Source organism: Pogona vitticeps, chromosome W (assembly GCF_051106095.1).
Source record: "Pogona vitticeps strain Pit_001003342236 chromosome W, PviZW2.1, whole genome shotgun sequence".
Taxonomy (NCBI): Eukaryota; Metazoa; Chordata; class Lepidosauria; order Squamata; family Agamidae; genus Pogona; species Pogona vitticeps.
In genome coordinates, this window is record NC_135798.1 from 559,396 (window position 1) to 583,923 (window position 24,528).

Genomic DNA, 24,528 nt, shown 5'->3' on the forward strand with positions numbered 1-24,528 from the left:
ATTTTGACTACGAAAGTCTCTGCTCTCTACTCATCCTAGCAACGAGATAACCAGAGAGCGAAGCTTCTCTGTAACAGCATGTAAAACTTTCCTACTACAGAACAGACTTTAAATCAAAATGGATGCTATTGGGACAATCTTAGGACTACATATCCCATTCTAATACACATAAAAACACAAATCATCACAGACCTGTCCTTTCTCTTCACCCTCTGAGTAATAATCTCTGCAGAGTTTGTCAGTTCCCGGTGTGAGCACCCGGGTCTTCTAAAAGAACACCTGATGCTTGATCAGAGAGGCTCCGGGCGTAAGTGTACTCCTAAAACATCTGAGCAGAGTCCAGGTAACCCAGCCAGGCAGTACCACTTACCCCTTTCCCAAGTCTGTTCTAATGAGCAATTAAATGAGAAAAAGCAAAGATAGAAATCATGAGTTTCGGAGTCTTCCAAGACAAACAAAACTCAGACTAAAAAAGGACTTAGGTAGCTTCTCCGTGGCCCTTTACTATAATGCTTGCAGATTTGCTGTTCAAGAGACCAAACTTAGGATTTTAAGAATTATTGTTTTAGTAGAAAAATAATTTATTCAGATTGTTGCAAAAGCATAGCATTCCAGTACATTTCCATAAATCAAGGCAGTTAGAATCTTAGCAAATTCCAGCTACAAAAATAAAATAAAATAACTCTTAAAATAGCTAGACATACCCCCCCCCCTTCTCTAATCTTACTCTGAACTACATCCTAGCATAACAGTAAAAACTAGCTTTTGGAACTCAAAAATCCATCCTAAAATCAATACTAAAAATCCTGTCTCCCTGACTCCATTCTATATTTTCATCCCTGCAGGGACCACCCTCTCCTCCACTCTTCTCTGATGTCAACCAATCAGTGCAAAGGGCTGTCTCTTCACACTCCACCTCCATTTCCCACGGGATGTGCAGTTCTCCCTTGTCCTGTTGTTGTGTCTTGGCTCCTTATCGTCTCTGGCCAAGGCAGCTTCATGGAAAATTCCAGCTTGCTCGAGGAGAAACAGCTTCTCAAAGCATCCAGTCATGCTAACACAGACCAATATGGATTCCTTCTACAAAATTCCATGACTACAAATCACATTCATAAATCACATTTTAGCCTTAATAACCATTTTCCCAAGATGGCACCGGCGGCGGGCAGCTAGCGTTTCCGCTGCTCTGGGTTGCTTCTTGCGTTTCCTTTTTAAAAATATTTTCGCCCTCTTCTCTTCTTTCTTTCTTTTGTCCTTTTTCTCTCCTGATCTGCCCCCCTGTTCCCCCCTCGTTCCCTGGAAGGCTGGTCACTGGACTGAGAGTGGGACTGCTGGGCTGGAGCCGGAGCACAAACGCGGAGCCGTTGCTGGCATGTTCGCGGAGCTTGGATGCTCGGAAGCCTCTTACCCGACCTCAGGAGGGGATTGATGGGTGCCGGAGGGGAGCGGGTCCAGATACCGGCCAGGTACTGGAGGTGGCCACCGGAGGGAAGAGGATCCAGAGGCTGGAAGCTTTTCAGGCCCCCCCCACACACACAAGCTAGTGCTGACGACGTGCAGGAAGCTGAAGCCTGGAGCTGAGATCACCGGGCTCTTTGTGGCTGGCTGTGGTGCTTGCAAGACCTCAGGAGCCTATGAGCCTCGGGTTGCTGGTAAAGTAGAGTGGTTTACCCTAGGTTTTGGAAGTAGGGCTATGGAGAGAAGATCCTGGGTGAGGAAGAGAGAGCTCCCTATTGCTGTCCTCAGCAGGCTGGTCACCATCTTGGAGTTCCTCATGGCAGTTTCTCTCCTAAGACCAAACAAGCCACAGAGACGCTTTACCTCCTTTCCGAGGGAGGGAAAGGGAAAGGTCAGTGACTGAATTATTTGCAGCTTGGACCTCATTGTCCCTGATGCCCCCTATACTTCTTATTGAGACCTACGGGACATAACCTGTGAGTAACACTCTCACTCCAGTATTTTTACTATTGTTAAGATCAGCATTAACAACACTGAAAATTACATCAGGACCAGCAATATTTAAAAGGATAAGACTGCGTGGTTGAGGAGGACAGATCTGGACTTCATAGGGGGGTTAAGCACCTGGGTGTTTCATGTAAAAATTTAAATTTATATATGGTTTTTTTTGTATTTGGGATTCTTATTTATATACTGTATTTGTTTATGCACTTATTCTGTTTTCAAGTTTTTGTATTAATTTACTTTTTTTCTTTCTCTCTCTACTTTTTTCCTTTCTTCTTTTTCCTTTGATATGGAGAGGAAGGTTTGTTTGTCCAGCGAGGGGCCTCTGAATATTCTGCTGATCATGGGTAGAGAAAGATATGCCGTTGGCACAGTCCCTACTCATGTCAGAAGAACGATGAACAGATGCTTGAAGGCTGTTCATTGTTCTGGGACTGTGACCAACCCTCAGTATCGAGGTAGCCAGCCCAGCCAATCCTCCACTCTAACTCTGGTCCAATTGAATGCCAGGTCTGTATCCAATAAGCTCCAAGTGATCCACGACCTTATCCTGGAGAAGGATGCAGACCTGGCATGCATAACCAAGATGTGGATCAGCAATGAGGGGGGTCCTCCTCTGGCTCTTGTCTGTCCACTCGGTTATGCTGTCCAGCACCAGGGTAGACTGGAGGGGTGGGGGGAGGAGTAGCCATTGTTTATAAATCCAGCTTTGAGGTTACTAGGCACTCCTCAGTGGTAAGGCCAGGTCTAGAGGCACTTCATGTGTCGATTGGGGCCAGGGATGGTATTGGGATTTTGCTGGGTTACCGTGCTCGCTGTGATCCAGCTACTTCCCTTCCAGAGTTGACTGACTTTGTCTCTGCAGCACTATTGGGATCCCCGAGGCTTTTGGTCTTGGGTGATTTCAACCTGCACGCAGAGGCAGAGCCATCTGGGTCAACTCTTGAGTTCTTGGAAACCATGGCTTCCTTGAACATGTCCCAACATGTCAATGGCCCCACCCATGTGGGTGGTCACATACTGGACCTGGTCTTTTCCTCCAGTTGGAGTGAGTGTGATCTGGTGATGATGGACCTCATGTCAGTCCCCTTGTCATGGTCAGATCACCAGCTAATAAAATGTAACCTCACAGTGGCTCTTCCCCCTCGCAGGGAGCAGGGACCTATTTCTACGGTCCGCCCTCGAAGGCTACTGGATCCGGCTGGATTCCAGGACATCATGAGAGGGGTCACGGCGGAACTGGCTAGCGCTCCTGTCGATGCTCTGGTTGATAGCTGGTCCACCTTCGCAACCAGGACTATAGACACGATCGCACCTAAATGCCCTCTCCGTCGTAGAGCTCGTCCAGCGGCCTGGTTTAACCAGGAGCTTCGAGCGCTGAAGCGACATAGGAGAGGCTAGAGCGCAGATGGAGGAAGAACCCGACGGATTATAATAGGATAGCTGTCAGGATCACAACTAATCTTTACCTGTCTAAGGTAAAGGCTGCTTGTCGAACTTACTTCGCTAGCCGGATAAGCGAAGCATCCAACCAGCAGGCGGAGTTATTCCGTATAGTGCGCGACCTATCCAGAACTGGTCTGGATGATAGCCCTCCCCCTAGTTTTTCACCTGACCAGTTTGCAGCCTTTTTAAAATCTAAAGTGGAGGCCATCCGATGGGACCTCTCTCCTTTTTTGAACACAGTGAGTAGAGCAGAGATGTCCAGTGCTCCATCTTGCTCAGTAACCCTTGACTCCTTTCAGACTGCCACGCTTGATTCTATGGCCAGATTGCTTGACCACTGTCGAGCCACCACTTCCTCCTCGGACCCTTGCCCAGCCTGGCTGATCAAAGCAGCCAGGCTGATAACAACAGAATGGGCCACTACAATAATAAATGGGTCTTTCCTTGAGGGCAGGTTTCCCTCTGCCCTCAAGGAGACACTCATTAGGCTCATAAGAAAGAAACCTAATTTGGCAGCGGACGAAATTGGCAATTATAGGCCTGTCGCCAATATTTCTTTCATGAGCAAAGTGGTTGAGAGGGTGGTGGCAGATCAGCTTCAGGCATATCTGGATGAAACAGATGCCCTGGATCCCTTTCAGTCGGGCTTCAGGCCGTACCACAGTACAGAGACAACATTGGTCACCCTGTACGATGACTTGTTGAGGGAGGCCGACAGCGATAAAATTTCTTTGTTGGTCCTCCTCGACATCTCGGCAGCATTCAATACCGTCCACCATGGTATCCTCCTGGGGAGGCTCTCTGAGTTGGGTATCAGTGGCTTGGCTCTGGCCTGGTTCTGTTCCTTCTTGGAGGACCGCCTCCAGAGAGTGCAGCTTGGGGAGAGTATTTTGACCCAGTGGAATATCAATTGTGGGATTCCACAGGGGTCAATCATCTCCCCAATGCTGTTTAACATCTATATGAGGCCACTGGGAGGGGTCATCAGGGGGTGTGGAGCACAGTGTCATCAATATACTGATGACACCCAGCTCTATATTTCCTTTTCACCAACTGCAGGTTATGCCGTCCTGTCCCTCCAGCGCTGCCTGGGGGCCATACAGCAATGGATGCAGGAGAACAGGGAGCGGCTGAACCCGGACAAGACGGAAGTTCTGAGGGTGGGTGGCCCTGTGGATGGTGGCTTGGGAAACTCGCTCATGTTTGGGGGGTGGTGGCCCTGGCCATGAAGAGTGGGGTCTGCATCCTGGGGGTACATCTGGACCCGATGCTCACCATGGAAATGCAGGTGGCATCTATAGTCTGCACCGCCTTTTTCCACCTTTGGCGGATTGCCCTGCTGTGACCTTACCTAGACATGGGGCACTCACTACCTTCATACATGCACTCGTAATTTCTAGATTAGACTATTGTAGCACACTCTACGTGGGGCTTCCTTTGAAGCTGATGCAGAAACTTCAAGTGGTGCAGAGTGCGGTGGCCAGGCTCCTTACTGGAGTGAGAAAATACCAACATATCTCTCCTACTCTGGCCATGCTGCACTGGTTGCCCATTCACTTCCACATCGACTTCAAAATTTTAATGCTCACTTATAAAGCCCTAACCAGTTTAGGACCTCGATATTTGGCGGAGTGCCTACTCCTACCGAGTTGTACCCGGATCACCCACGTGAGTCAGGAGGTGAGGCTGAGGAGCCTGATGCCGAGAGAGGACCAGAAAGAAAAGACATGAAACCGGGCCTTCTTGGCGGTGGACCCGCGCCTCTGGAACAACCTCCCTACACTGGGTACTTTTTAAAGCCAATTAAAAACATGGTTGTACATTCAGGCCTTCCCTCCTGTCAGTACTTGAATTATTCTCTCACTCTTTTTATTCATTTTTTCTTCATTTTCTACTGTAATTTCTGTTTATGGGATGTCTATGTAGTATTCTTGGTTTTAATGTTTTATTTTATGCTGTAAGCCGCCTAGAGTGGTCAAATAGACCAGATAGGTGCGGTATTAAATAAATAAAAATAAACAAATAAATAAATAAACAAACAAACCATGACACCCAGCATCGACCACTAACTTCTCTACCGGTTCTCGAGTCTAATAATCTAGCTGAATTCATCCACTTTTACACTTCCTTTCTAACACTGTCCTTACCCTCCCCGTTATTCATTTTTTGCTAAAAAAAAAAATCCTTTAATTCAATTATTTGTTTTCTCTTTAATCAACTTTGAGGAATTTCTTTATAATATTCTGGAAACTTAAGTGCAACAGTTGGGGAGAACTTGAGAAGGAAAAAGAGTTAATATACTTTGAATCTGATGTACTTACTTGGGTGTGAAAATGATCCTCCCTTCATAACTCCTCCCTCCAAAAGGTCCCTCACTGAAGAGCGCTTCCAACCTCAACCTCAAAGGAACATCCAGTCTGGCATCATCCCCTCCCTGGTTCTCTTCCCTCGCTGTTTTGGCTGTCTTTCCTTCCTTCTCTGTGACTCAGGCGGAGCCCAAACACCTCATTCCTTAATCCTGCAGATTTTGGAAGTAATTGTTTCTCATCTTTTTTCTAATCTACCAGATGATGAAGAACAGAAGAGGAAGAATTGCCCAGCAACATCTGGGGCAACCTGGGCAAGAATTCGCAATCAAGCAAGAAAACAGAGAACTGAAAATAGGAATGGTCATGCATGGACTTCACATGAAAGGACTGACGCACAGGAAATACTACATAAATGCATGTCACCTCAGTAAACATCAAAGAACACATGAAGGCGAGAAACTGTATCCATGTTTGGAATGTGGAAAGAGCTTCAATCAGAGTAGTAACTTGAGGAGACATGAAAGAACTCACACTGGGGAGAGACCACATAAATGCATGGAATGTGGAAAGAGTTTTAGTCAGAGTGATCACCTTAGGTCACATCAAAGGACTCACACTGGGGAGAAACCGTACAAATGCATGGAATGTGGAACGAGCTGTATTCAGAGCTCCTGATAATTAAACAAGGCATAAGAAGCTCATTCAGTTTTGTGTTGGTTTTCACTTGAAAGATTAAGCTGACTCAATGCAAAACAGAGAGAAAAAGAGAAGAAATGGAGTGCATTTTGAAGTGCCACTTGTGATGTGTTTTACTTCTATCGTTAATTAACAGAGAGATGCCACAAAATAGACGTGGAACTTTTTGCTTTAAAAAATGAGAATAAGCATATATTGTATAATGGAAGCTTTTACCAAATTAATGTAAAAAGAGAAAAGGATGGATGTTCTAAGGCTAACTGATGAAAGAAAAGCAAGCAGTGTAGAGAGAGAAGCTGTCATTTGTTTTAGAATGCTTTACCCTTATAAATAATAATAGTAATTGAGTTTTAAAGAGGGTACCAGTGAATATACTATATTATTCAGGAAAAACTAGGTGTTTCTATGCTATTATATTGAGACTATACTGCTTTGTCATGGCAGGGATTGTTGGAAAGAGTGGAAAGTTTGGTTTTTCAAGCTCAGATCTCTTTGGGCGCTGGACTGGACTGGGCCAGAGGTGACCAAATCCTTTGATCCTTAACATCTGAGCTTCTCAGAGGCTGGGAAATCTAAGCCTTGGGAAAATTGGGTTGTGCTGATTGATGCAGAACAAAGGGATATAAATATTGGGAGAGATCTCACACAAAGTGTTATTAGAAAGGAATGGATGGAGAAACATAGATGTTTGGTTTCATGATGCCAGGTGAAAGTCCTTGGAAGAGGAAAGATAACTGTGAGGCAGTGAGAGCCATCAATGGATTTTACACATGGCTGGGTGAGAACAAAATTTTCTCTGTCTTTAACAAACTGTTTGAGTCAAATAATGCTTTTTTACTTTGTATGTATTTATTTTAAAAGTTTAAATACTTTTGCATGTCTTTCATTGAAAATTATATATTTTTTCCTTTTTATCTTTGTTTTCTTAGGAAGTTTGAAGTGTTCTGAAGATGTACTGTATTCTGTCTTTCTAGATTTTGAGAACCAGTGTTTTAATGTATTTGTATTTTAGTTTCAAACATGCCTTAAATTTTCCCTATTATCTAAATTTAAGTTGCTGCATCTTTTTACAAGATGCAAGGATGTATTTTAAGTAAACCTGCAGTTTTTGCATAAGAGCATGATGTTTGGATTTAAAGATCTGTACTGACTTTTTTTCCTCATGCCTGTAAGAGTGTCTTATATTTTTTTTATTTAATATATTTAAGTATGGAATCTAGAGATGATGTATATAAATGAACTTGTACAGAATTAACAAGTTTTGGAATTGCCTGGAATCACTGCAACAATGAAAATACTTCCCATAAGATACCCAGATGAACTTCAAATGCCTTGTCACTGGCTGTCTATCTGACGGAGAAAGTCGGGCTGAACCCATCCTGACGAGAGTGCTTTCCTGAAAAGAGGAGGGAGAAGCCCATGGAGCCCCAGAGACAGAACATATGACCCGTCAGAGAAGTGACACCTCCATGGGGAGAATGGAAAGATAGAGAGATGAGAAGGGTCACAGAGAAAACCAGGAGGATAGAGATAGTTCCGGGTGAAGAATCAAAGGTTTAGGCCAATGAAGGGATGGGAGATTCTGGAAATAAAGAGCCTGGGGTGTCTAAGGTGGAAATTCCAGTGAGGGAAATGGAAGGTTCATCAGAGGAAAGGATTGCCTGGGCAAAGGAACCTTAGGGTAGCAGCAGAGGTGCAGGAGAAAAAGAAAATAATAAGACAGGAGGAGGGAAGAGAAATATATCTTGGGGGAACCATCAAAAAGGGAGAGAGTGGAAGGTGGAGAGGTAGGAGGGCAAAAGAAGGAGAGGATATTACCACAAGGCTGGGAGTGGATGTGAATGGAGAATCCCTGGACCAAACAGTGGGAGAACTTGATGATACCTCATGAGAGGCAGAAAGGAGACGGAGAGAAGGCTGGAGAAACCCTCCTATTGGGGAGAGAAAGAGGTTAGAAAGTGAAGGAGAAGATCAGGGAGGAGAGAGGCACGCTAGCTGAAGAGAGAGAGGGAGAGATGGACCAACCTCTGAGAGAGGGCTTTGGGCAGGACCCCGGAGGATCAGTTGTCTTCCAGTGGTGACAACATTGATGAATTGTAGAATCTCCTTGCCTGGGAGGTCTGTAAATTTCTGTAGGATTCCTGTGGAGTCAGGTATCCTAATGAAGTTCTGACCTGTAGATATCAAAGACTTAAAAAGGGGTGAGGCTGTAGAAATAACACAGAATGTAGGAGGCCTTTCCATAAAAGCAGTCATCTTTTATTTACCCAAGAACTCATACAAAGAGGAAACCTTTGAAATGCAAAGAATGTGGGAACAGCTTCCATCTGAGCTGACAGGCCAAGAATAGCCCTGTAAGAACTGATAAACAAAGTTTGTGAAAAGTTTTTAAGAAAGAGTCCAATTAATTATTTCATCTGTGCAAGTAACTAGCTGACCAGTTTGATTTAACCCCCCTGTGGACACAAAACGCTGGAGAAGAAGCCTGGAGAAGCTAATCTCTGATTGGCCACTAGGGGCAATAAATTTAAGAGCCTCTGGGCACCTCCTTTGGGTTGAAAAAGGAGGGACAAAGGAGCTACAGTGGGGTCTTGACTTGAGAACTTAATCCGTATTGGAAGGCGGTTCTCAAGTCAAAAAGTTCTCAGGTCAAATCGGCATTTCCCATAGGAATGCATTGAAAACCATTTGATCCGTATCTGCTCTTTTCCGTCCATAGAAAGTAATGGGAAGCTGCTATTCCGCCTTCGACCACTAGAGGGGGATATTTTGTTTATTTATTTTTTTAGGTCAAGAAAGGTTCAGGGAAGGCAGGGAAAATACAGTCCAGGCAGTCCAGGACCAGGCAGTCCGAAGACTGTCTCCCAATCCACTCTCTAAACGCTGGGAGGAGTGAGGAAGCAGACAGGCACCCTTTTCACTGGCCAACAGTTAACTGAAAGTTCAAATTTTGCACTTTCCCTGCCTCCCACATGGTTTTTTTCAGTTCTTAACTCAAATCTAAGTATGTAAGTCAAGTCAATATTTTCCTATGAGAGTGGTTCTTAAGTCAAAATGTTCTTAACTCAAGCCATTCTTAAGTCAAGACCCCACTGTACTCTGTCACTGTAAGGTCTCTGGAGGCCTGGAAATGGTCAACAGGGACTCAAATGGGGAGGAGCCTTTTTCCAGCAGCAGAGGTGGCAGAAGCCTATAAAGAGATTCACACCTTAATAGAATTTGTATATAAGACTTCAAGAGCCATAGATCTCTTGAGGAATGTCACTAGGAAAATACAAGTAAAATTAAAGGCTGAAGTAGTTTCCCTGAAGAATATGGTTTTGCAAAAGAGGTTAGCCACTTGTAGGATGCTCCTGCAGATTGTTTTTTGCCCCCAAATATCTAGATGTTATACAGATCAAGCACTGACACCAAAACACAAAGCAAAAAGTCTGTGCAAGGAACGATATTATCTGAAAGCTATCAAGAACCGGTTGGGGCACACAACCAGAAAGGTTGCAGAACCCCAACCATGGCCCTGTGCTTCCCGTAGGCCAGCCCAGTGTGGCATAGTTCCTACGGACATAGCCCTCCGTGGCCAAAATCCTGTTGGTGTGTGGCTTTGTGTGGCATAACCTGCAACAGGCACCTTTAATTATAAAGCTTCCTATCATCTCCCTTTCATGTTGCAGGTATCCCCCCTTTTCTGATCATGGGGTTTTCTTGGCAAAGATACTGGAGTGGCATTGCCAGTTCCTGCTCCAGGTGGATTGCGTTTAGTCAGAACTCTCCACTGTGACCTGTCTGTCTTGGGTGTCTCTGCATGGCATAGCCCATAGTTTCTCTGAGTTAATCAAGCCCCTTCGCCATGACAAGGCAGCAATCCATGAAGGGGCAGCAATCCATGAAGGGGTGGCAAGAATACACAAAGGAACTATACCAGAAAGATTTGGATATCCTGGACAACCCAGATAGTGTGGTTGCTGACCTTGAGCCAGACATCCTGGAGAGCGAAGTCAAGTGGGCCTCAGAAAGCCTGGCTAACAACAAGGCCAGTGGAGGTGATGGCATTCCAGTGGAACTATTTAAAATCCTAAAAGATGATCCTGTTAAGGTGCTACATTCAATATGCCAGCAAGTTTGAAAAACTCAACAGTGGCCAGAGGACTGGAAAAGATCAGTCTACATCCCAATCTCAAAGAAGGGTAGTGGCAAAGAATGCTCCAACTACTGTACAATTGCACTCATTTCCCACGCTAGCAAGGTTATGCTCAAAATCCTCCAAGGTAGACTTCAGGAGTATGTGGACCGCAAAATTCCAGAAGTACAAGCTGGATTTCAAAGGGGCAGAGGAACTAGAGACCAAATTGCTAACATGCGCTGGATTATAGAGAAAGCCAGAGAGTTCCAGAAAAACATCTACTTCTGTTTCATTGACTATGGAAAAGCCTTTGACTGTGTGGACCACAGCAAACTATGGCAAGTCCTTAAAGAAATGGGAGTGCCTCACCACCTTATCTATCTCCTGAGAAACCTATACGTGGGACAGGGAGCAACAGTTAGAACTGGATACGGAAACACTGATTGGTTCAAAATTGGGAAAGGAGTACGGCAAGGCTGCATATTGTCCCCCTGCTTATTCAACTTATATGCAGAATAAATCATGCGAAAGGCAAGACTGGAGGAATCCCAAGCTGGAATCAAGATTGCCGGAAGAAATGTCAACAACCTGAGATATGCAGATGATACCACTCTGATGTCAGAAAGTGAGGAATTAAGGAAGCTTGTAATGAGGATGAAAGAGGAGAGTGCAAAAAACGGCCTGAAACTCAACATCAAAAAAACTAAGATCATGGGCACTGGTCCCATCACCTCCTGGCACATAGAAGGGGAACATATGGAGGTACAGTGGAACCTCTACTTAAGAACGTCCCTACTTAAGAACAATCCAACTTAAGAACAGCTCCGTTCACTAAATTTTGCTTCTACTTGAGAACGGAGCTCCAAGATAAGAACGGGGAAAAAAACTTTCCTGCCCTTTTTTTAACCTTAGGTCATCTTAGGCAAATCTCTTAGATTAAAAAAAAATTCTCCCTCTAGTGGTAGAATACAGATTAACTGCCTTTGCATTAGTATATCTACTGAACTTAATCAATGGACTTTGTTACTGATACATGAACTAAACTCTTTTAAAACTACTGTGCATTATATCGGAGCTGAAAACTTTCCTGTATATATTGTAAATAATAGAATAACTACTATCAACACTATCCTTGTGCCTGGTGTATTCATAATCTCAGTGAAGATCTTTTTTGGCTATCATACTTTGGTGTTCAACTGGATTCCGCTACTCTGTCATCCTGCCTGTGTGTCTTTGTGCTGAAGAAATCAGCACAACATGCTTTAAAACATGTTCCTGAACTTTTCTTGACCTAAGGGGAAAAGAAACAAAATATCCCCCTCTAGTGGTCGAAGGCGGAATAGCAGCTTCCCATTAGTTTCTATGGATGGAAAAGAGCAGATACGGATTAAATGGTTTTCAATGCATTCCTATGGAAAATGCAGATTCGACATAAGAACTTTTCGACTTGAGAACCGCCTTCCAATACGGATTAAGTTCTTAAGTAGAGACCCCACTGTACTGAGTTTGTTTCCCCTCAGGGTAACTCTGGGCAACCGTCTACCTATACCAAACCACTGCATTGAACTGAGTTTGAAATGACAGGTAAAGGACATAGCTGGGCGTCAGTTTTGTCACTGCCCTCCTCTGGCCTCTGACCTCCTTCACCCCCCTGGCCAAATTCTTTTAACTGCTCCTCTACTTCCAGGCAGTAAAAGTTTTGTCCTGATCTCTGGCCAGTGTTTGCCGAATCTATATTAGCTGAAAAGGTATCAGTGTGTCCCTGCTCCTCTATCCCCATTTGATCTAAGAGAGGAACAATCATTTGCTTGTGGTGATTCTCTCCTCCCCCACTGGGATCTACAAAGGCCTCCCTGTCCAACTGGTCTTTTCCTGGGAAGACCCTATCTGGGCTCTCTGGGTTTGACTGCTCTTCACCACTAGGTTTAACACACTGATACAGCTTGGGATCAGTACTTTGTTCCCTTTTTAATATTTTCTGGCAGTATTTAACAGGCACCACTAACTGCCTTTGAACCCCTTCTCCCCCTTTTGAGGGTTTAACCAGTGTTTCTCTGTACAGTAATCCCTGCTTAATGTGGAATCTTTCAGGTGTTTCAGGGGTTAACTGTATTCCAGACACTTTTTCAAAGCAGCTTTTTAAAGTGGGATCTGCTTGCTGTTCTTGGGAAAAAGTATTGTGTTGTGGTATATCAGGTGTGAATATCTCAGCTGTCTTTCTACAGTCAGTCGTTTTTACCCCCTGACTGCCATTCTTTTCCTCAGCTGTCTCTGTCTGCTCATGTTGTGAACGTGTTATAACCAGAACTCTCTTGACATGCTCAGAGAGGTCTGTACCAATTAAAACAGCCGATGGCAACTGTGAGGAAATTCCTACATGCCAATTTCCCTGCCATCCCCTATAACGAAGTGGCATTTCAGCCACAAGCAAGATAATAGTTTCTTGTCCTATTCCTTTCACTGCCATGTGTTCATCTGGTAATATGTATTTGTGTGGTATGATATCTGGATGACACAAGGTCACCTGTGAGCAGGAATCTCTCAGTGCCATGAAGTTGTTATCTAAAATACCAATAGTGTCCCCAGCTGTTTCAAATAATTTGTGATCCATTCTAATCAAACAGCAATGCCTGATCTCAGCCAAAGGAATACTAGGTTCACTCTCATTACCTAGAGAAGATAGCTCTGCTGGCGTTGCCATGGCTACTGACTGCTCACCTATTGTATCAACTTGTTCCTGCTGTACACAAAGAACAGCTTTTGGCTTGCTTAAATTTACTTTCTGTGGTAAAAATTCTTTATTTTCTCTGCCTTTACTACACTGGGACGCAATGTGACCTTTTTTCATTACATTTGAAGCAAGTTCTAACATTCCATTGTTCATTTCCAGCCCCTTTTACTACTTTTCCCCTCCAAATTTTGCCCTCTGGCTTGGCTCTGTTCTGAGGACTTTCCCACAAAATGGCTGCCAACCTTCTGCTGGTTTTTAAATTGTCCTCTAGGATATCTATTAGAGTCCTCCCAAGTTTTCCTCATACTTTTTCCCTCAGAAAAACTGGTTTTTCTTATCTGGGAAATGAAATCAGCAATTTCTCCCGCCTCTTTCAAATTCTGGGGTTTCTTGTCTTTGACCAAATATTTTAATTCACCATGTAAGAGAGAATAAAACTGTTCCAACCCCATAACATTCTTCAGATCCTGTACTGTCTGAACTCTCTCCTGTACCATCCATTTGTCTAGATATCTAGCCAAGTTTGCCCCTAATTGTGAGTAAGACTCATCAGGTTTCTTAGTTAGTGACCTAAATTTTTGTCTCAGATGTTCCAGGTTTATGCCATACCTGGCAAACACAAACTTTTTGTATTCTTCATAATTTTTTATTAATTCGATGGGCATCTCAGCATAGATTTCAGCGAGGCCTCCACTAATTTGGGATCTTAAAATAATCATCTTTTCAGATTCCCTCACAGAAAAAGCAGCACACACTCTTTCAAATAAAATAAAAAATGATTCTGGACAATCCCCTTTTTTAAAAGTTGGGAATTTCTTTAGGTCTGCTTTTGACAAATGACCCCCCTCAGAGTTGGAATCCCTATTCTTCTTCTTCTTCTTCTTCTTCTTCTTCTTCTTCTTCTTCTTCTTCTTCTTCTTCTTCTTCTTCTTCTTCTTCTTCTTCTTCTTCTTCTTCTTATTCTTATTCTTATTCTTATTATTATTATTATTATTATTATTATTATTATTATTATTATTATTATTTTGATTGAACAATTCCAATCTCTGGAGTTCAAAAGCCATACGGTCTGTCTCTAAGGCAAATTTTCTCTTTCTCTAACTGTGCATCCATTTCTCTCTGTCTCATTCTTTCCTCCATCTCTATTTTTTTCTCCATTTGAGCCTCCCTTTCCATTTTCTCTTTCTCAAACTGTAAGGCCCTTTCCTGCATCTCTAGCTCCTTCAACCTGTATTCATGTGCTTGAGCCAATTCCAACTTTCTGAATTCTGCTAAGTCTTCTCTTGAGGACTCTCCCTCTTGAGCTGAGGTAAATCCTTCCTCCACATCACCAATCTCACTATCTGACCCGGCTGCCATTTCATACGGCCTCTGTTCAGCTTTTTTCCTCCTGGTCAAGGGCATTTTCTTTCCTACAGGCTTCTGTTCCCACTTACAAGCCTTGATTTTAAAACGTACACTTTTCTCCTGTCAGTAAGTCTGCTATAAAGTTGCTGCTCCACCAGCACTGGCAAGCTAGCTACTGTAACCAGGCTTCAGCCTCCAGCTAGGCCTCCCGCCAAAACAGAGTTTTCCTTTCTCTGCCTCAGGCACTAAAACCTTAAACACACAGATTTCCCCTATCCCAGGTTTAGCTGTTTTCAGTAAGTCTCCTCAGCTTCACTGCCCTTGGCTCCACTCTGTCCCTTCAGAGTTTTCCTTAAACTCAGGACAAGTTAACCAAACACCACAGCATTTGCTTTGGGCAACTCTTCACATAGAAATGGTCAAAACAGAGCTGTCCCTATCTTAGTCCCCAATCTGAGCTCCCGCACCCTTCTACTAGACTTGCTCCCCATGAGACAAGTCCTAGAAGGTTACCCACACGTTCACACAAATGTCCCTGATGAAAGACCCCTGCTCTGGGCACCTTTCCACACAAGGCTTTACTGGATCACTTCGAATCCCACACGCTGGACACCAATTTATTAGTAACCTCAAAGGGGGTTGCTAATTTACTTTAAAACTCTGCTGCCACCAACTTATCCTTAAAATCAAAAGAAGGACAAGTAAATCTTTGAAAACAAGAAAAACTGGTTTATTGCTTAAAGGAAATAACAGAATAGTAAATCACTGGTAAAGAATCAATAAGTCAATCCCTCTTAATAATTCACTGGCTCACACAGACTATTTCACACTGACAGGCTCTCTCTCTCACTATAACTAATATCACTTTAAACCCTCAGCTCAAACTCATCTCTATTCTCCAGTCTGCAATCTCTCTCACACATGCTTCACCAATCTTTTTATACTAGCTCCTCCCCTTAAGTTCCATCCTCTGTCACACCATTGGTTGATGACTCACTGCCCAGCTGTGAAAGACATGTGATGTTATGTCTGCCCTTTACAATGCCTTCTTCTTGGGAGGAAAGCGATGACAAACTTCAACAGCATCTTAAAAAGCAGAGACATCACCTTGCCAACAAAAGTCCGCATAGTCAAAGCTATGGTTTTTCCTGTAGTGATGTATGGAAGTGAGAGCTGGACCATAAAGAAAGCTGACCGCCGAAGAATTGATGCTTTTGAACTGTGGTGCTGGAGGAGACTCTTGAGAGTCCCCCCTCTTGAGAGTCCCCATTTTGAAGGAAATCAAGCCTGAGTGTTCACTGGAAGGACAGATCCTGAAGCTGAGGCTCCAGTACTTTGGCCATCTCATGAGAAGAGAAGACTCCCTGGAAAAGACCCTGATGTTGGGAAAGTGTGAAGGCATGAGGAGAAGGGGACGACAGAGGATGAGATGGTTGGACAGTGTCATTGAAGCAACCAAGATGAATTTGGCCCAGCTCCGGGAGGCAGTAGAAGACAGGTTGGCTTGGCGTGCTCTGGTCCATAGGGTCACGAAGAGTTGGGCACGACTAAACGACTAAACAACAACAATCTTTATTGGTAACATCCAGAATATGAAATTTAATTTAAGGATCTGTTTCATTTTAAGTAATGCAACAGCTTGGGCCCTGGCTACCTGAAGGACGGTATCTCCCTGTTGTGACTGCCACCTCCTCCTACGTCACCACAAGAGATGACAGGTCACGATCCTTCACACACACACACACTTCGCTGCCACCAACCACACATAAACCTGACTCTTCAGACTTAGTGTGGATTTCAAAATAAAATGATTATTTATTGATTACAGAAATAAAAAGGAAATCACTGAGTAAATGAATCACTTGTCACACTATATTTATCAGACCTTAACCCTGCACAGTTCTTTGTTATTTAACACTTAATTACTCAATTACCTAACCTATATCTAACCCTCTCACTCTCCAACTCTCTAATTCCCCAACAACAACCCTCTGATCAACTTTCCTTTGCACTCCCCCCCTTATATACAAAAACTCCACCTCTTTAAGACCCACCTCCTGCCTTGCCATAGGCCAGGAAACTCCAGCCTTAGCCAAGACAGGCAGGTGACGTCATGGCATACGTCACATACCTTCCCCCTTTAATAAGTTGTTTTGTGGGGGAAAGCTAAGGTGCTTTTCCCCCAAAACAACTGAAAACAACATCAAGCATTACATTTATCAACACAGTATAATGCAACTAGAGTATTCAAATATACTTACACTTCTGCCATACAGGTAAATAAAAACATGCAATGCATAACATTTATCATACCACAACATATCATAACTGTCCAAACATTCTACATTGCCATATATCATGTACAAAGTCCATAAGTCCTTTAGATGTCATCTTCCGGTCTTCTGGATAAGGCGTCAGCCACACAGTTTATAGTCCCTCTGACCACCTTAACCTCGAAATCATAGTCCTGCAAAAGAAGCACCCACCTCATCAGTGATTTCATAGTCTGCAACCACGATAGAGGTGAGTGATCAGTGCACAAGGTAAAATGTCGACCCCAGACGTAAGCCTTCAACTTCCGGATCGCGAAGATGATCGCCAAACACTCTTTCTCGATGGTAGAAAGATTCTTCTCCCTGGGAAGCAACTTCTTGCTCAGGTACGCCACTGGATGTTGGTCTCCGCTGTCATCCTGTTGGCACAGTACCGCTCCCACACCGGCATTAGACGCATCTGTGTAGATGATGAACTCTCTGTTGAAGTCAGGAGCATGCAGCACTGGATGGTTGGTTAGAGCATCCTTCAGCTGTCCAAACGCCATCTCGCACTTTTCCGACCAGGAAACGCTGTTGCTGCTCTGCTTCTTTGTCAGGTCTGATAAAGGTGCAGCAATCTCACTGAAACCGGGTATAAACTTTCTGTAATACCCTGCCAGACCTAAAAAGGACCTCACTTTCTTTTTAGTGGTAGGTCTGGGCCAATTCAGGATTGCTTCTACCTTGGCCTCTAAAGGTTTGATTAGGCCTCCTCCCACTATGTGACCTAGGTACTTCATCTCTGAGTTACCTAGCTGACACTTACTAGCTTTAACAGTTAAGCCAGCATCTTTCAATCTTTGTAGCACTAACTCTAGATGATGTAGGTGATCTTGCCAGGTGTTGCTAAAGACCCCTATGTCATCGATATAAGCTACTGTGAAGTCACTAAGCCCTTTCAGAGCCTTTGAAATGTTGCTGGTGAATTGATATGAACAACTCTCCTGCCTGAACCTTCCTCGTCCTCAATAATATAATTGAGGTCACTCATTTTCTCAACCACTCTGTAAGGACCATCCCATTTAAGTTGTAATTTGTTCCCTTTTATGGGCTTCAGCCTGAGAACATCATCTCCTGGGTTGAACTGACGTTCTCTTGCCTTTCGATCATACCATTGCTTTTGTTTGGCCTTTTTAGTGGTTAAATTTTCCACAGCTAAATCCATATTCCGCTTTAGGCAATTCATTAGGGAGTCAATATAGGCTACCACATTTTGTGGATCATCTTCAAAGCATTGCTCCCAATTTTGCTTGATCAAATCTAGCGGTCCCCTCACTTGCCTTCCAAATAATAATTCAAAGGGACTGAAGCCAGTGCTCTCCTGGGGTACTGATCTATATGCATAAAGGAGCAGCTGTAACTTTTGGTCCCAGTTATTTGGATTCTCTTGTAAATATGCTCTGATCATTCTTATAAGAGTTCCATTAAATCTTTCTGTTAACCCGTTGCTTTCTGGGTGATAAGGGGAGGTTTCCAGGTGTTTGATCCCACAAATTTGCCATAACCTCTTCATTAGTCTGGATGTAAAAGAGGTTCCTAAATCTGTGATTATCTCAGAAGGAAAACCCATCCTACTCATGTAATTTACTAAAGCTTCTGCTACAGTCTGGGTCTCTATATTACGTAATGGGATCGCTTCCGGATATCTCGTTGCATGGTCTACTATAGTTAAAATAAATCTGTTCCCCCGCTTAGTGGCGTTGGGCAATGGACCTATGATATCCACCCCTAGAAGTGTAAAAGGAGTTGAAATCACTGGTAATGGGCATAGCTTTGCTCTAGTTTTATCACAGTTAGAGCCCTGTCTTTGTTTGGTCTTGTTTATCCCCATATGAGCTGAGAAAATGTCTGCATGTCCCTTTTCCAGAATCATAGGGCGATATTTCTCAGGCACCACCAACTGTCTCTTAACTTCAGGCCCCCCTTTTGAAATATTATTCAGTTTTTCCTTATACAGTAAACCACCCTTAATAATAAAACGTTCGGGGCACTCAGGTGATAATTCTTTATCAGTCACCTTTCCAAAACAGTCTTTTAAGGTGGGGTCTGCTGTTTGTTCCTTGACAAAGAGGCTTTTCTGAGGTATTTCCACTGAGAATGCCTCAGGTTGTGGTACAAATTTCTCTGGCTCTTGAGAGTCAGTCTCATTACTGGCTTCACTGTGTACTGATTGTGAACGTGTTACCACCAGGGCACTCTTGACATGCTTTGTTAAGTCATTACCAATAAGAAAAGGGGTAGGAATCTCAGAAGACACCCCCACTCTCCACAATCCCTTCCAACCTTGATATTTAATTTTCAAATCAGCTACAGGTAATGAAACTAGTTCTGACCCAATCCCTTTCACAGATAGAGTCTGGTCAGCAATCATACAACTTTGTGGTACTATGTCTGAGTGGCAAATAGAAATTTGAGAACAGGTGTCTCTCAGAGCAGTATAGTCATTTTCAAAAACTTTTATCCTGTCCCCAGCAGATTCCAATAAAGCACAATTGGTCTCTATGTAATAACAGTGGACAACTTCAGCGAGAGGCAGCTCCTTCAATGTATCCAATTCAGAGCTCCTAACTGCCTCTGCCTGGGTTTCCATGGTAACAGAACTTTCAGTAGAAGAAGCTTGAGGTTTACTCTGAACACAAAATACAGCCTTTGCTTCTTTTACATTAACTTTCTGAGGTGGAATTTCTTTATTTTGCCTTGTATTAAAACATTGTGCAGCAATGTGGCCTTTCTTTTTGCAAATGAAGCAGATTCTCTCCCCCCATGAGCTTTTCCCATCAAATCTTTCAAGTTTCTCTTTTCCCTCCAAAACTTGTTTACTGTGCTGGCCCTGTTCTGAGGGCTTTTCACTAAAATGGCCGCCTACTTTAGTCTGTCTCTGTGCTTGTTCCTTAGAGAACTTTGGGTCCCATGTTTTCCTCACACCTCTCCCCTCATAACAACTAGGACCCCTTATTTGAGAAATAAAATCAGCTATTTGAGCAGCGTTTCTAACGTCAGTTGGTTTCCGTTCTTGAACTAAATATTTAAGTTCCCCATGGAGTAAGGAATAAAACTGCTCCAGGCCCACAACATTTTTCAATTCCTGAAAAGTTTTTGCATTCTCCTGTTCAAGCCACCGATCTAAACATTTTTCTAAGTTAAAACCAAGTTGGGTATAAGATTCATCTGATCTTTTAGTAAGTTTTCTGAACTTCTGCCTAAGATGTTCTGAATTAATGCCAAATCGATTGAAAACCATTTTTTTGAACTCTGAATAATCTTTACTGAGCTCAACTGGCATATCAGCATATACTTCTGCCATTTTCCCACTAATCAGAGACCTTAAAACTACCATTTTCTCTGCTTCTCTGAGGGAAAAATCTGAGGCTGCTCTCTCAAAACTTGTAAGGAATGCTTCAGCCGAATCCCCTTGTTTATAGGATGGAAATTTCTTTAAATCTGCTTTTGATAATTGGCCCACTTCAGAATCTCTATTGTTATTATTGTTCTTGTTCATCATTTCCAATTTTCTTATCTCAAATGCCATTTTCTCTTTCTCTAAGGCAATTCTCTCTCTCTCAGCTTCCCTTTCTAGGGCAATCCTTTCCCTTTCTATTCTTTCCTCCTTTTCTATTTGTCTCATCCTATATTCATGTTCCTGGGCTAATTGAATTTTCCTCAGTTCTGATAACTGTTCACCATTAGCTTCTTCCTGCACTGAGGCAACTCTTCCCTCACCATTTGACTCATCCCCAGACCAGTCTGACATTGCTTGGTCTCTTTGTTCACTCACTTCTGCCATTTGACTGCGTGTGAGAGGCATTTTACTAACTCAAAAGGCTCCTGTCAATTTCCACGCCTCTGTTTTAAAATATTTTTCTTCTTGCTGTGCTTTAGGTCTGACACTCTCTAACAGGGTATACCAACAGATACGGCTGGGCTTGTTACTGTAGTCTCTAATGGCTTCTGCCCCTTCACTGGGCCTCTTGCCAGATTTAGAGCTACTTTAATTTTCTGCCCTTGGCTCTACTTCCAAATCCACCACAGCTTCACCTTCTCTCAGGTTCTGTAGTTCCCTAGAGAGATCCCAAATCTTCGCTGCCCTTGGTCTGTCTGTCCCTTCCGAGTTCTCCCAACTCTGGACTCTCAGACCAAGTCACAACAGCCTCTTACTTTGGGCCAATCTCCCTCACAAAATGGACCTTCTAGAGCTCATAAGTCAGTTCCCTCACTCTGAAGTTTAGGTGCCTCTCTACTAGATCTGCTCCCCCCTGGAGACAAATCCTAGAGAGTTACCCACACCCCACTTCAGGTGCACCTAACTGAAATCCTTTTGCTCTGGTCACACTAGCCAAGGCTTTTCTGGGCAACTGGGCAACTGGACAACTCGTATCCCACACGCTGGCACCAGTTTTGCCGCGACTGCCACCTCCTCCTACGTCACCACAAGAGATGACAGGTCACGATCCTTCACACACACACACACTTCGCTGCCACCAACCACACATAAACCTGACTCTTCAGACTTAGTGTGGATTTCAAAATAAAATGATTATTTATTGATTACAGAAATAAAAAGGAAATCACTGAGTAAATGAATCACTTGTCACACTATATTTATCAGACCTTAACCCTGCACAGTTCTTTGTTATTTAACACTTAATTACTCAATTACCTAACCTATATCTAACCCTCTCACTCTCCAACTCTCTAATTCCCCAACAACAACCCTCTGATCAACTTTCCTTTGCACTCCCCCCCTTATATACAAAAACTCCACCCCTTTAAGACCCACCTCCTGCCTTGCCATAGGCCAGGAAACTCCAGCCTTAGCCAAGACAGGCAGGTGACGTCATGGCATACGTCACACTCCATATATGCGTCTTCTCTGAGATTAAGATCAGCAGAGGGGGTTCTCCTCTCAGCCCCATTGCCAGCCCAAGGATAGCAGATGGGGACATGGAAGAGGAGGGCCTTCTCAGTGGCACCTCATTTAAGCAGATATTAATTTTTTCCTGTTTTAATATTTTAATTATATTTTAAATCATATATTGTTTAATTTGTATACTAATATTTAACTTACAGTGTTTTTAACTGTGTGACTTAATGTTCTGAGCTGCTTTGGGTCCCTTCTTGGGAGAAATGCGGTATATGCATTAAGATAACAATAAGAACAACAACAAAAATAATAATAGGAATAGTAATAAACTGTGAAATTCCAGCCTGATGTGTAAGCTTTGGAGACCTCCAGAACTGTTCATCAGCCTCATTAGTGCTTATGTCAGAGTGGCGCAGTTTTTAGCAGCGCCTGTTGCTCAAGCTCCTTGTTCCAGTCCCAGCAGTCAAGAAAATCAGGCAGAGACACTAGACTTCTAGCAGCTAAGTCTATTGACATTTATATACTGCAGCAACAGCATTTGTGGTTGGTGCATAAAACTGGATGACTGTGATGTTGAAAGGTCTGCCTTGGATTCATATGGAAATCATTCTATCATTTTTCACATATCCCATTACAGCTTTTCCCACTCTTTTGTTGACTATGAGGACTACTCCATTTCTTCTAGAGGATTCTTGCCCACAAAAGTAGATATGATAATCGTCTGAACTGAATTCACCCATTCCTGTCCATTTTAGTTCACTGATGCCCAGGATGTCAATGTTTATTCTTGCAATCTCGTGTTTGACTACATCCAGCTTACCAAGGTTCATAGATCTTAGATTCCAGGTTCCTATGCAGTATTTTTCTTTGCAGCGTCAGACTCTCCTTTCACTTCCAGGCACGTCCACAGCTGAGCATCCTTTCGGCTTTGGCCCAACCACTTCATTAGCTCTGCAGCTACTTGTACTTGTCCTCCGCTCTTCCTTAGTAACATGTTGGACACCTTCCAACCTGAGGGGCCCATCTTCCAGCATTATATCTTTTAGCCTTTGGTTTCTGTTCATGGGTATTCTTGGTCAAGATACCAGAGTGGCTTGCCAATTCATACTCTAGATGGATTGTGTTTAGTCAAAACTCTCCACTATGACTTGTCTGTCTTGGGTGTCCCTGCACAGCATAGCCCATAGCTTCTCTGAGTTACTCAAGCCCCTTCACTACAACAAGGCAGCAATCCGTGAAGGGGTTGTGTCGCAAACACGGGTTCGAAAACACACGTGTAAGCTTGGACAGAGAGCAATCAGGAGTTTGCACATGCTAAAATGGGCTGAATGAGTCCAAATTCAGCTAGCCTTGATACAACACTCCTTCTCGCAGGTCTGCCCACATAAGAACACCCTGGTACTCTCAGATATTATTGTGAAAAGGTCAAGTGGGCTTTGTAGTCCTTAGACTTAACTTGCACCACTGACAGGACTCTAAGTAAGCTAGGCCGAGGCAGCACTCTCAGATGACCCTATGACAAGTGTACTGTTCAGAAAACCAAATGGGTTTTATAATCTTTATTTTATTAAAGAAAAAGCATGTTACTAGGTATCAAAGCCAAATTAAACCAAAACAAATAAACTAGCATTGTGCTGTTTAGTTACACAGATGTAGTGAGGCAAAGAAAACATGAAAAATATAAAAGAGTTCAAAAACCTTACAAAAACACAAAAAGCCATTAAAAAGAATAAAGACAGTTCCAGTCCAGGAAATCATTAGTAAAAACAAAATAATCCAAGTTGGTTATAAAAAGGCTATAGTCCTCAGTGATCCTATAGAATAAAAATCCCTTAACAAAAGTAAAAATACATTATATGTCCCATAGTCCTTAGAAAAGAGAAATCCATTAAATATATCATAGTCCTTGCAAAATTACAAGAGCATAGTCCATATGGAGTATTCCAAGAAAAGAAGTCCATAAAGAATATTCCATAGAACAGTCCATAGAAAATAGTCCATGCACAGTCCTTAGGAAAAATCCCATAAGTCCAAAAGTAATCCAGCAAAGCATAGGAACCAGTCCATGTAGGTAGGCCACCAGTCCGTCTCGAAAGACATTAGGGTGAGTCCCAAATGGCTGAAGAGTAGGTCACGAATGACTGAAAGGTCGGTCTTGGAAAGACAATGTCCATAGAGAAAAAGTTCCTTTTTCAAGAGTAACTGGCAAGGGCTCATCGCACCTTCCCACGATGTCATCCAATCAGAGTTCGTTACTAGGCAAACAGTCCTGTTGCATCACATGACTTCCTTCCCATACGCACCAGATATTATTTGGGTTTTCTGTGGTTTATCAAAGAGTCACAACAATCCCCATCTATCTAATCACACAGAGTCCTTTCTGATGCTTTCAGAATAACATTTTCTCTGCTCGCCTAGAAAACAACTTGTCAGCATAGCAAAGATACTTTATACAAAGAAACAAGATGGAACCTCTCTGGCTCATTTTTTAATTACAAAACCCATATGCCTTAAAAAATTTTAACTCAAAAACCCATCTCATCTTTCATATATATCATATATTATTATATATTGTAATATTATATCTTCTTTCATCCATGGTAGGGTTTAACTTATCTTCCACTTCATCCATTAACATTTATCTTTATTTATCAAGACTTTAAACCATTCCATTTTAGCATCACGTCTCCATTTGGTCCCATACTCTGACTACATACCCCAGCAAAGCAACACCCAATAGT

General features: G+C 43.0%; 1 protein-coding gene across 1 annotated transcript in view; it reads left to right on the top strand.

The window, feature by feature from the left end:
* The first annotated feature begins 1,940 nt into the window (after positions 1–1,940).
* Positions 1,941–24,528, top strand: part of LOC140702936 (uncharacterized) — a 33,593-nt gene continuing 11,005 nt past the window's right edge. The window contains 2 exon segments of the mRNA XM_078382473.1: positions 1,941–4,568; positions 5,976–6,389. Of these exon segments, the coding sequence (XP_078238599.1) occupies positions 3,663–4,568; positions 5,976–6,389 (1,320 nt within the window). The 5' untranslated portion in view covers positions 1,941–3,662.